The sequence below is a fragment of the Thalassophryne amazonica genome, chromosome 11 (genome assembly GCF_902500255.1).
Source record: "Thalassophryne amazonica chromosome 11, fThaAma1.1, whole genome shotgun sequence".
NCBI lineage: Eukaryota > Metazoa > Chordata > Actinopteri > Batrachoidiformes > Batrachoididae > Thalassophryne > Thalassophryne amazonica.
The window spans coordinates 6,148,549-6,161,937 of NC_047113.1; the positions used below are offsets into that span (position 1 = coordinate 6,148,549).

At 39.6% G+C, this 13,389-nt stretch overlaps 1 protein-coding gene across 1 annotated transcript in view; it reads left to right on the plus strand.

Annotated features, from left to right (window-relative positions):
* The window catches only part of ube2d2 (ubiquitin-conjugating enzyme E2D 2 (UBC4/5 homolog, yeast)), a 78,621-nt gene that overhangs the window by 30,965 nt on the left and 34,267 nt on the right, over nt 1–13,389 (plus strand). Inside the window, exon 3 of the mRNA XM_034181367.1 lies at nt 8,422–8,453. Within this exon, the coding sequence (XP_034037258.1) occupies nt 8,422–8,453 (32 nt within the window). The remainder of the gene's footprint in view (nt 1–8,421; nt 8,454–13,389) is intronic.

Consider the following 13,389-nt stretch of genomic DNA (forward strand, 5'->3'; position numbering starts at 1 on the left):
CACTCACCTCACCTATAACCTTACCATCCCGAATCAAATTCAGTTTATAGTGTTCCAATTCCAATCTCATTTCTTCAGTCTCTAGTCTGACACGTTCCAATTGAACCTCTTTCAGCTTCAGTTCTGTCTCATTTGTTCCAATTGAAGTTCAGCATCTTTTCTGCTTTTCTCTTGTTCAATTTGCAGCAACATTAATTCCTTACGCTGCTCAAAACTCAGTCCATCAAACGAAACAGACAACTGGGGTTTAGAATTGACATATAAACCCGACTGTTGCTGTCCCCCTCTCAGGACGCCTTTATTAAAAAGCGCAGCAGTGATTATATCTCTAACATTATCTTTGCGTGTATTATTTCCCACTGTAATGCCATAGTGTTTAGCTATCTGCAATAAATGTTTCTTTTGACAGTTTTCCAAAAAACTTTCAGAAGGAGTGGAGAAAAAATGCGAAACAGAAACCATGGTTACAAAAAAAGTAATGTGAACCGAACTGAATGCAAACTGTCAGTCTCACATAACCGAGGCTGAGGGCCAGCGCGTCCCTCGGAGTCCCCCGCCCTGAACTACTTAACCCAAATCTACCTGCTTAACCTAGTCTTGCGGTCTCATATGGTGGGTATTTATGCACTAAAACCTGATGGGTCTGAGCAGCGACCACCAAGCTGACAACCCCCAGAACACCACGGACGCGCTCCCAAGCCGAAGCTTGTAATCACGTTCACCGCTGCCCTCACAAAATAAAAGCAGGCAAATCTCCTTATGAGAAAAGCCACTAAAGCCTAACGAAGGACTCCAAAACACCATGCAGCACGAGACAGCACTTACCTCGGATCATAAAAAAAAAAACACAATTTGGCTTCAAACCTCTCGCGTGTCCCCACAAACAAACGAACGCGCAATCAGCAGGTGCGCACCGGATTCTAATCATGTAATCAGCGCGCTGCAAAGCCCCAACACAAAAAACAGGCCTAAAAACAAACTTTAACCAAATAAATTTACAAAAACTAAACGCGCTGACTACAAAAATTAAATTTAAAGGACGAGCCCCCACTCTTGTCACGTGCCCGTGGCTCAGAGGACAGTGACAAGGAGGAGACAAACGAGAGGATTAGAAAAATATAAGTATTTATTTACAATAGTTCAAGCCAATGAGTTAAAAGGTGCAAAAATGTGCAGCTGTGCAAAAAGGCGCTCTGTTACCGGTCGGCACAGCAAGACGTCCTAGAAAGAGAGAGGGAGAGAACAAAATGAATGTTGGGCCCACTTAAATAAGAGACAGGGACACCGGGCCCAGGTGCCCCTGATTATGGGCCCGCCCCGCTACAGGACGGCAGGGCCGTCACAGTTTATTCTGTGAAATAAAAGTTATAAGATCTGCAAAAAATAATGCTGATACCGATATGATTGTGGAAGGTTCATGCCAGCCAATATGATTGGTGAAATGATATTTTGGTTGAGCTCTAGTGCTTTTATCTCGTGACATCCTCAGATAGAGACTCAAAAAAAAAAAAAAAAAGCAAAGCACTAATTTTAGTTTTAACTCACTACTGGTGTGCTGCTGTTCTGTTTTTAACTGCTTCATCAGCTCTGCTAATACAACCAGATGATGTGCACAGACTGACTGTAGTTGAAAGAAAACAAGTGTAAAAATATGAATATGTTTTATAGCCAATTACTATTGTAGAAAGAAGGGGGAGAAATGGGTGAAAGAAAAGGAAAAAAAATAGTGTAGAGCCTTGCAGATGGGAGTTTGTGCTGTTTTAGAGAAACACTAGTTTGAAAAACACTTCGGCCCAATCTCAATTCTCTTTTGTACCCCTTCCCCTTGGCCCTACCCCTTTAAAACAAGGGGTAAGGTGAAGGGGTATGCCTCTAGCCCTATGAATTGAGACACCCCTCCGCCTTGGGGGGTGAAAAAACTGCCCGTCTCAAACTGCCGTCTTCACTGTTTGTCAACATGGCAACCGAAGCGCAACTTGTTGCAGTAGCCTGTTTGCTCTTTTTATTTTCTTGCCTTTCTGCGTAAATGCAAAGAAATAGAAGTCGCAGATTTCTTCGACACATAGCAATCATGTCGGAGAATTTTGTGGTATTAATAATTAATTTGTAATTTATAATAGTAATTAATAGTATTAATAATTAGTAATTCATCAATGTTAATAATACTGATAATTAGTCATTAAAATAGCAATATTAATATTGTTAATTGATTAATAATTAATTGATTAGTAATTAATGGGTTAATTAGGAATTAAAATAAACACTTGAAATATATCAGTCTGTGTGGAATGAATGTATACATTATACATGTTTCACTTTTTGAATGGAATTACTGACATAAATCAACTTTTTCATGATATTCTAATTATATGATCAGCACCTGTATGTATGTTATGGGCTGCATCTAGTTCTGTTAACCTTATATTTCTTTTTCAAATTCTCCCATTTTTTGCATCCAGCCCTGTTTCCTTTAGAAATTTCCTTGACAAATATCAGTCTGTTAGGACATCAGGTTATGTGTTACACATATACATGTGTGTGTATATTTTCCCATTGATGAAATTTCTCATTTTGTGCCTGAAAGTTTATTAGGAGATGAGTGTGTTCAGGGCTCCTGTTTGTTTACAAAATACACACACGTTACAGACCTTGAAATCCAACAGCAGGGGTCGCTATATCTAAAGATTTATGAAAATGCAAATTAACGTGCTTATCCTTTATCATGATTTTCTCCATTGTGAGATATAAAAGTGTCTTATCGTAGCGTTCATGTATGCGCATTATAACGCCTCAGCGCACGAGTGAAGTTACAATATTCTTCAGAACGACTGTATACGCAACATGCATCCAACAGCATACATGTTGCTGTCATAGACAACTGCCTGTAAAGTTTTTTTTTTTTTTTTTTTTTTTTTTTTTTGTCAAGTTATAACTTTCTAAACAGCGTAATTTGTAATGAAAGCCACTTTCATTTGTGTGGCTCTGGGCGCCATGTTTGTTTCTGTGGAGACAGCAGTAAGCTCCTCCCACCCCTCCAAATGGAGTGAATCTGGATGCACACTCTGTTTGGAGGGGTTTGAAGCCCTCCACCTACCCCTCCGCCTCGCTCCAAAAAGAGAATTGAGACACCCCTCTGTCTCTTGTGCCTGTGTAAAATGGAGGGGATGGGGTAAGGGGGAGGGCCATGGGGTAGAATTGAGATTCAGCCTTAATCACAAATCTCAAAATTTTTAGTCATGGTATATTCAGTTGTATCATTTCAATTCATGTGAGTCCTTGTATTGGGCATTGTAGTGGCCAAGCAGTTGTGCGCTTGTTTCCAGAGCAGACGGTTTCCAGTTCATGACCACCACTGACCATTCACCATGTTATGTGGATTTGCATTAAGGGCATCTGGCAAAAAAAAGAAAACTCTTCCTAAATTAACATGCAGATCCATATCAGAATTGTTGCCATAAGGGTAAAGCTGAAAGAACTTATGTGAGTTCTATGTTATAATGTGACTGAAAAACGTCAGTAAAATTGCAATACTACACACAACATATTTGGATTTTCACCATTGTGCAACATTACTTGATGCCAAAATAAGATAATGGGAAACAGCAGTGTGACTGTATTCAGTGTGCAGCAATGTGATTGTAAGATCTGAGTCGACTTAGTATAGAGTATCTGCTGGTACGGAGTCCTGATCCGGTGTCGCCGACCGAACGGCCCCACATAAAATTAGTCCGGCCTGCCTTCACTGCGCATGTGTCATTTCGGAGCTCGGAGAAGGCAAGGCGGATCAATTTTTAGTGGGGGGTGGGACCATTCAGTCTACGACACCGGTTCAAATCTCACTCCTGCCACATTTCTCCATGAAATGTGGAGTTGCATTAGGAAGGGCATCTTGTATAAAACGTGCCAAATCAACATGCAGACCCACCTTGGATCTGTGTGTGTTTTTGTTTTGGTGATGGTGAATCTGATTAAAATTAATCCTCTAAGTTGGCATGATGTCACTGTTTTATAATTGCCGTGGCATGGACATTCGGAACCGAGCCGAAAGAGCAGCAGGAGCGAGTCCAGCGGAGAGGGAGAGATAAAGGTTATCAGTCGGATCTGCGGCCCGGAGGACCGGCACCCAGCCGGTAACAGACGGTGGCAGCAGCAGAGAACGAGTCACTTGGAAGAAAAGCGCTTAGTGATGCTCCATAAAAAGCACACATAAAGGATATATATATATTTTTTCTTTCCTTTGTTACACGGGGGGCCATAACTTCAGCTTGTAGGTGAGCCGACGTGACACCGGTAACACCGGCAGCATTTCGAAGGAACGAGCCACGTGTCACATAACAGAGGACATTTTTTTAACTTCAGTTGATGAACTGGCAAAGTGGCAGATATTAATGATCCACTCCGGGTCTGAGAGTTGGCTGCCCCTCGGAAAAGCCTCGTTAATAAGGAACGAATAAAAACTCCCGTCGGACACGGTGAGCGAGCCTTGTTTCTTGATCGCACCACGAGTCCTGGTTAGCGCCTTTAGGCACAGAAAGTTGAGTCACAATTAGGGTTGCGTATTGAGAATCGGTTCTTTTCGGGTATCGTTAAAAAATGATTCAATCCACCGACATCAATCAGAATATACAATATTTTTTTAAATTTCTTTGGGAGATCCCCCAGAATCAAGACTACACCCCCGCCCCCCACCACCCCTTTATGTACCTTTATGAAAATTCAGTAAGGTATATCTTATATATTATATTCCAGTTCTAAGGTGGAACTATTCCAGTATACAAGGTATATCTAAATATCTAAAAAAGGAAGAGTAAAATAGGAGAGTAGAAAAGAGTAGAGTAGAGCCACTTAGGTGCCTGGTCTTGAGAACCAGGGATGGTAGGTTATTATGCTTTTTCTCTCTCTCCTTAAAGGCTTTTTACAATAGATTTGTATACTGTATAATGTGTTTATTGTATTTATTGAGGGGAAAAAAGAGTGTGTGCCCCCACTACGCCACATTTTAGGGAATTGCTGGCATTGATTTTTGCCAGGAAAAAATTATTGCCCATGCTCCAGTGCAGACTTGATACTTGATAAATCTTTACTAAACCGAAGAGATTTTGAGAAAACCATTCATGCTTTTGTCAGTTCACGTCTGGACTATTGTAATGCTCTATACACTAGACTTAGTCAAGCCTCTCTTTACCATCTGCAACTGGTGCAGAATGCGGCTGCTCGCCTCCTCACCAGCACTCGCAAATACGACCATATCACACCAGTTCTTTACTCCCTCCATCGACTCCCGGTTCAGTTCCGAATACAATTTAAACTCTTGTTGTTCATCTTTAGTTCAATCCATGGCCTTGCACCGACTTACCTCAGTGACATTTTGACCCTTCACCAGCCCAGCAGAGCCTTGCGCTCTTCAGACCAACACCTGCTGGTGGTTCCAAGGTCGAGGTATAGACAGTGGGGTGATTGTGCCTTTGCTGTGGCAGGTCCTAGACTCTGGAACTCTCTTCCTCTGGAGTTACGATCCATCTCATCCCTGCCCCTGTTCAAAGCCAGGCTGAAAACGCATTTGTTTCAACTGACCTTAGAGCTGTGACTCCCTGGAAATCGACAACTTTAATATATTTTAGATGTATATGTTTTATCTTATGGTTGTTTTTAACTGTGTGCAGCACTTTGATCAACTTTGGTTGTTGTAAAGGGCTTTAGAAATAAAACTTGATTGATTGATTCTACTAAATCTGCATTTTATGGATTCTTCTGTTACATGGGTGTGAAATATTCATGTGGAGGAAAATAGGATAAACATTTAACATGCTTGTAGAAGTCCAATGTTAATGTGAAAAAAACGTTTGTGCATCATTTTGCACAACACACAAATCGACAGTACCCCAGAAATGCTGACGTCAGCACTGGATGAAAAACTGTGTTGTTGCTTTTCCCATTTATATAAGTGAATAAGAATCAAATTTAAACCCAAATCAGTGTTCCTGAAATTAAAAGTAACAATGATGATTTTATGAACAGTAAGTGCAGCGTTACTTGTATCAATTTTTTTATTCATGTTCAGACACAATCAGTTGTTATAAAGCACAAATTACTGAAGTCAAATGTTTAGATAAAAGTCAAGATAGAACAGTAACAGTCCAATGCAAATATGTGGCTTTATGAAATGGTAATAACACTGTATTCTAATCCATGTGAAAGGCTGTGTATTATAATTCCGTCATCTTAACCAATATAAGAAAGTATTATTTTATGATTAAAAGGAGCAAGAAAATGGGACTGAGAAATAACTAATTTAGCTTATTAATTGCACCAAATTGTATGTAATATTTCAAAATTTTCTGGTGGAGGTCCCTCAGTACTCCCAAAAGGTGCAGCAGCCCTGACATCAAGAAAAAGTTGTTTTTCCAGGTTTCTTTCCCCCCCCAAAGGCCACTCATCACTGCATATTGCAGTTGCGTTCTAGAAATCACAACCTGACTAGCTAGGAGGAAAATCATATCACATACTCTGTTCATCACAAACAGATTTGGTATGTATTTGAAGCAATGCCCAATGGTTTTGAAAGTGATGTTTTGGAAAGTTGAGTTTTTCTGCCCCATGCTTCTCAAGCAGAAGGAGACCAACGTGCACTGTTGATCTGTGTGAATAAAATAGGCTTGTTGTGAATTTAGAGCAGACTGTTAAATTGTTTTTAAAACGTGCGGTGTGGCTCTGTTGAAAAGCAGCAGCTGTCATTACTGTCCAGTCCACTAACTAGCTCAGCGCTTATAAAGTGAAGCAAAGACAGCATGCATGCACTTAACGTATGTGATGACTTGGCTTTAATTTGACTGATACCCATGAAAATGCCTTGATGAAATGCCAAAAAAAAAATGCCTTGATGGGCTGATTTTAATGTGATCCAATCAAAGGGAAGGTATTAGACACAAAAGTAGTGTATACGAGGGCTATTAGATAAGAAACCGACACTTTTTTTTTTTTTAACTATATGGATTTGAATGACGTGCGATTACACCAATCATGCTTGAACCCTCGTGTGCATGCGTGAGTTTTTTCACGCGTGTCGGTGACGTCATTTCCCTGTGGGCAGGCCTTGAGTGTGGTCCTGCCCTCTCGGCTGAATTCCTTTGTTTCACATGCTGCTCGAGACGGCGCGCGTTGCTTTATCAAAATTTTTTCTGGACCTGTGAGGAATATCCGAGTGGACACTGTTCGAGAAATTAAGCTTGTTTTCGGTGAAAAGTTTAACGGCTGATGAGAGATTATGGGGTGTTTCTGTCGGTGTAAGGACGTCGCGCAGCGCTTCCAGGCGCCATTGTCGGCTTGTTTCGACCTGAAAACATCCTAATTTAAGGCTTAATTCACCCAGGACATTGTGAGAGAACATAGAAGATTCAGAAGAGGCCGGCATGAGGACTTTGTGGACATTCCACTGTTTAAGGACATTTTTTAATGAAAGACGTGTGCGCAAACGACTCGGCGAATCTGTGTGCGCCGCGACAGGAAAAACACCTCCGTGTTGAAAACCATTTGTAAAATTCAGGCGGCTTTTGATGGCTTTCAACAAGTGAGTAACTGAGAAATTGTTTAATTAGCTTGGGCATGTTCCAACTTGCCCATTAAGGTTTCCAACGGAGGTGTTTTTCCTGTCGCGACCCCCCACGGTCGGGTCCGGCCCGACATGCGACTCTGCCCGCACGTTCTTTCATTACAAAATGTCCGTTAACAGTGGAATGTCCGAATAAACTCCTCATGCCGACTTCTTCTGAAAGTTCTCTGTTCTCTGATGACTTCCTGGGTCAACAGAGCCTGAAATGTGGACGTTTTCAACTTGAAACGGCGAGACGACGCCACCTCGAAGCGCAGATCGCCGTCAGGCACCGTGGGCCATCCTTATTGCGACACTACCAGACCAAAATCTCTCATCAGCCATTAAAATTTTTACCGAAAACAAGCTGAATTTATCGAATGGTGTCCACTCAGTTGTGCCTTACAGTTTTGAAAAAATTTTGATCAAACAAAGCAGCAGTCTCTGAGCCATTCCTAAACAATGAAAAAATCGACGAGAGGGTGGGCCACTCGTCACTCAAAGACTGCCCACAGGCGAATGACGTAACCGACAGGCGTGAAAAAACTCTGGCATGCCCACGAGGGTTCAAGCATGTCTGATGTAATCACACGTGATTCAAATCCATATGGTTTTTGAAAAAAATAATAAGGTCGGATACTTTTCTAATAGACCTCGTATCTGTCATTATCTTGTCCTTTGAGAAGAATATTTGCTCTGAGTAATACTTTGATGTAAGAGTCACAGCATACACACTTCATGTAGAATTATTAATTCTGATTCTCAGCTACATATTTTTTTTTATTTGTTTTGTTTATAAATTCAACCTTTTTTTTTTTGTTTGTGTCTTACAGTGTTTCACTGGCAAGCCACAATAATGGGACCTGTAAGTATCTTCCACTTAGTCAAACTAATGTATTTGCAGAACTCTGAACAGTGACGCTTTCATGAAAGGGAGACCTTTTTGGTGTTTTTGTAGTTTCTTGAAAAACTGAAAAATTTTACTTTGAATTGTATTCCTGAACTGATGCACGACAGCCACAGCATTTGATGATGCTGTGGTACACAGATTTGCAGAACTCTGAACAAAAATGCTTTCATGAAAGGAAAACTGAAAATTTATACTTTGAATTGTATTCCTGAATTGATGCACAGCATCCACAGCATTGGATGAGGCTGTGGCACACAGAGCTGATTGCCAATCAGGGAAGTTGCTATCTCATCGTGCACAATGAATCATGGCTACGGCCAAAGGTCATTTGTGATAAATTTGACCTGGAAGCGATAAGCAGCCACGGTTTTGATAGCAGTGTAGAAAAGGTCAATGCAAAAAGCAATAGAAAACTTGATTTTGGACAGGACGCATGAAATTCATGGAAATGGATGATACAAGGATGAGTTTGGATGATATTTGGTGATGGACAGTGGTGAATTTAAAAGTATTTTTGAAGAAACAAGGAAAAGAAAAGAGCAGTTGGTGGCATGAGCGTTCAAGAAATGAACATGGCAACCTTGCCAGACTCGGAACTAGTTATGAATTGATACTTCGGACCAGTGACGGAGAAACACTACCAGACCCCATGAAGATTAACCAAGAAAAGTGGACGGGGAGAAGGGCGGTAGTCCTTTGTGCCTGAAGTTAATCTCCATATTATTAAAGTTGATCATTTGAGATAACAAAGAAGTTTAGATTGACTTAAGGTGCCTTGACACTTGTACACATTTGATCCCCAGTGAGTAAACTCATTGTAAACTGTGTGTGAGTTGTGTGCAGCTGTGTACCAGTGCACAAAGAAAATTTAGAAATGTTATAAACTTATGGCTTACATTAATTTTGTGAACTAGACGTGACCATTGCGCAACCTATTTGACAGTGTCAATGCATCCCATAGCCGCAGCTTACTGAACAATTATGACGAGATGTTAAATCTATAATAAACACAATTTTGCAGATATATGATCTAACTTATAAGACAGAATGAAAATGCAATGTTTTACCCAGCCATTACAATGTCGATGTCCATTGGATTCTGTGACATATGACGTGTTACCCTGTAACATGATAACTAAGCATGACAGATGGTGGAACTATTCCTTTTAAAAATGCTAGTAACTCAACCAATAATTTGCATCACTTTTCGCCAAAATTGGGGCAACTTTAACTTTTGACCCCTGTATTAGAGGTCCAGGATGGCTCCATATCTGAAAATAAACATTAGCTAAATTAGAATATGTGTGCCAAATTCTATGCTTTTTATCACAAAATTAACAATTTTTATGGAAATTTTAGCTAAACTGCACCACTGTGACTAGTGTCCCAGTTCTTGCTGCTGAAAATACGGCTCACAAATCAGCCATGTTCCATTTCAGCAGCATCAGCGGCACAAAATGGTCCTACAGTAATGTAGACAATCATATTGCGATATAAAGTCAAGAAAAATTAATGACATGCCTACCCCTTGACATAGGAATCAAAGAGCAAATCAGACCTGTCAGTCCCTTAACCATCCATCCATCCATCCATCCATTTTCTTCCGATTTATCCCTTAACCACTTGTTGAGAAATAATTCAGAAACTGTTCACCAAAATTTCCAAATGTCTTTAGATCTTATCTTTCTGATGTTAGACACCATCAACTAAACATGAGTCTGTAACTGTCTTGCTCGAGTTTTATAATTTTTGGTGAGTCGGGTCTCTAGTTCCTGCACAAGTGCAGTTTTAAGTGGTTTGGTCATCAGTCCTTCCTGATTACAGAAATGGGAAGCCTCAATTGATCATTTATCCTTCTTTGGTTCTTTCCTCTGGTTCTTTTCCTGGTTTATGTATGCTAAGGAATGTCGTTATGTTTTAGTCAATAGCTGAGGAGAATTTTCACTGATTGTCTACAAATGAGTCTGTTGTCATACTTTGTTCCCAATAGCCGTTATTGAAAACAGCTTTTTTTTTTCTTATGCCAGCCCCTGGGTGAGAATAATGTGAAGTTTTAGTTGGTCGGGGACAAGGTGAAATCGATATTCATTCCTGTTTTTGAACTTGAACTTTCTGCTCACCTACAGCTATTTCAGCTTCACTGATTCTACCTCCTTGTGACAGACCCCACTTAACCCCACTGCACCTCACTTAAATATATTTGTAAGTTGTTTATTGCTAATTTTTCATGATAGATGATAAGGTCCCACATGACCACAGATGTCATCTTTCCTGTGTTGCCAACAGGCATGCTATGAATTAGAGGTGGGCGGATCGATCCTAATATTGATAATATCGATACCAACGCTGGTATTGCTATTGAACGATCCTCGCGTAAAAAGATCGATACTCAAGCTTTTTTCTCTCCCGCATGCACTGACTGCTGCACACGCAGATTCATCAAAGTCTACTCTCTGTCTGTAAGAGCAGCTCTGCACTGTGTCACACAACACGGCACAGCACACCCTTGTATTGTGGTTTGTCAGCCCTCTACCTCAGGAGATTTTGTTTTAAGTTGTGTTGAGTGATATTTTTTTAAACAAAAATGTTGATTGTGATAATAAAGTATTTTGTTGTCACGTATAATGTTTGGCGAAATTCTATCCTAGGTCTTTTGGATCCTTTGGATCTATGAAGCTTAAATATGAAAAAGTATCGATATCGGCGATACTGGGACTGTATTTACTTGGTATCGGATCAATACCAAAATTCCCGGTATCGCCCACCTCTACTATGAATTACAAAAGCCGTGGTTCAAATCTGATACTTTTTAAACCACAAAACAGATGTTTTTTTGGATTGACAAGAAAAAGCACACATACTGCTTTGCTTTCCATTTTTAAAAATAACTTGAGCAATGAAAATAAGGAGCTTTTGCCTATGATCCTGGATGAAAACAAGGTGTTTTTACATAATATTTTAAAATAAAATATTGTTGTATTAAATTGCAATATGAACAGCATCTGTGAATTAAACAGCCTTTCTCAAAATCATGAAACGTACAAAGAAAATATATATCCTGTGAATTGTAGGGATGGATATCGAAAGCCGTTTCCTGTTAAGAATGGATAAGATATTATTGATTCACAGACATCAACAGCCTTTTTGGCTTAATGACTCGCTTATCGGTTCACATTACGCTGGAGCGGCCATTGTTTTTGAGGTTGTGTATCAGGAAAAATGATCATTTCTCTACATTGATTACAGACCTTCTGCTTCTAATAAAGAACAGGATTCAGTTTGGTGTTGGCATATCAAATTAAAATGATGTTGAACAATATATAAATATTGAATGTTTGAGTTCAGTGGCACAAATATTTCATGAGGTGAAAGATGGAACGTGCCATTCTACAAGGTAAAGCCGAGTTGAATGGTAGCTTTCACCGAATTGTTATTGGAAGAGACTGACAAAATTAAACATTTAGAATATTTGAAACACAGTACTCCATCTCCTGAGCAGTTTATTTAAACTTGAGTTCACAGCAAATATAAGATTTTATTCAGTTTATGTACTTAATGAAACATTGCAGAAGTAGTGAAATTTGTTGGTGTTAGCAAAAATGGATTTTAGCTAATGTCTCCTCAGTGGTGGTAAGTTAAACTCAGTCGCAAAGAACACTGACAGCATGCATTTCACAGTAAAAGTATTTTCTTGGCTGCTGGCATTAAACGTTTTATTGTGAAATGGTGCAAGCAACATCAACTGTCTGATGTTTAACTTTGCTACCAGTAACATCAGAGCCATGCCATCTTGGAAGTGCAAATGTTACAATGTTAATCAAAATAAAGGTTTTGAAAATTAATTCCTAAAATTTTCATAATAAAGGATGCACATCATCGTGCCATGTTCAAGCCATATCAAAAAAGCTGAGGCTGATCTGATGAATATGTATCATATGCATCTGTATGTGGATATGCGAGCCACATATCCACATACAGACGCTTCTTGCTTTATAGATAGATAAATTGTTTTTAGCCCAAGTACTGTGTTTTTTCGCTGACACACAAAATGAAAACAGAACAGTAAAATTAGTACAGCAGATAACTGTAAGAATTATTCAAATCCGGTTACAAGCACCAAAATTTGACTGTGTATACCTTTTGGTACATATTGTAGAAAAATAACTTTTGCCATGTGAATTTTCAATAGGGGGCCAAGTAGGTGTCAATTGAAGAAACGCATAGGGGTCAAAAAAATGTTCCAATCATATTGAAAGCTATACCATGTTATGTGTCTGATCACAAAGATTCCAAAAAGGTATAGTTTGGACTATCTATAACTGAATGTTCTGGAGTTATGGGGTAAAAACAGCAAGAATGGTGACAAAGTTCAGTTTGTACAGGAGTCAAACGTTAAGTTGCTCCAGTTTTGGTAAAACGTGGTGCAAATTATTGGTTGAACTAATAGGATCAATAAACGGAATAGTTCTGACTGTGTTGAATGTTTGGTCTCCGAAGTAAAGGTCAAACAATGTCGACGTCCATTGGATTCTATCACATGTGACATATGTTACCCCGTAAGCATGATAACTAAGCATGACACATGGTGCAAACTATTCCTTTTTAAAATCCCACTAATTCAATCACTCGCACTCACACGCACTGTTTTTTAAATGTTTGCGCAATGTTCACGTAAAGTTCATGTAATGAATGCATGATGAAGATTTTGAACATTTCAAAATTTTCTTTGCACACTTGCACAGTTTACACTGGTTTATCCTGCACGGCAGAGTGCGTGCAAGTGTATCAAAGTTGTGCAATTGTCAGGGCACCTTTATCATTAAGGGCCCTTGGGCAAGCTCCTTAATCCCCTTTTTGCTCCCTTTGTGTAGTGCACGCCTAGTATGGCAGC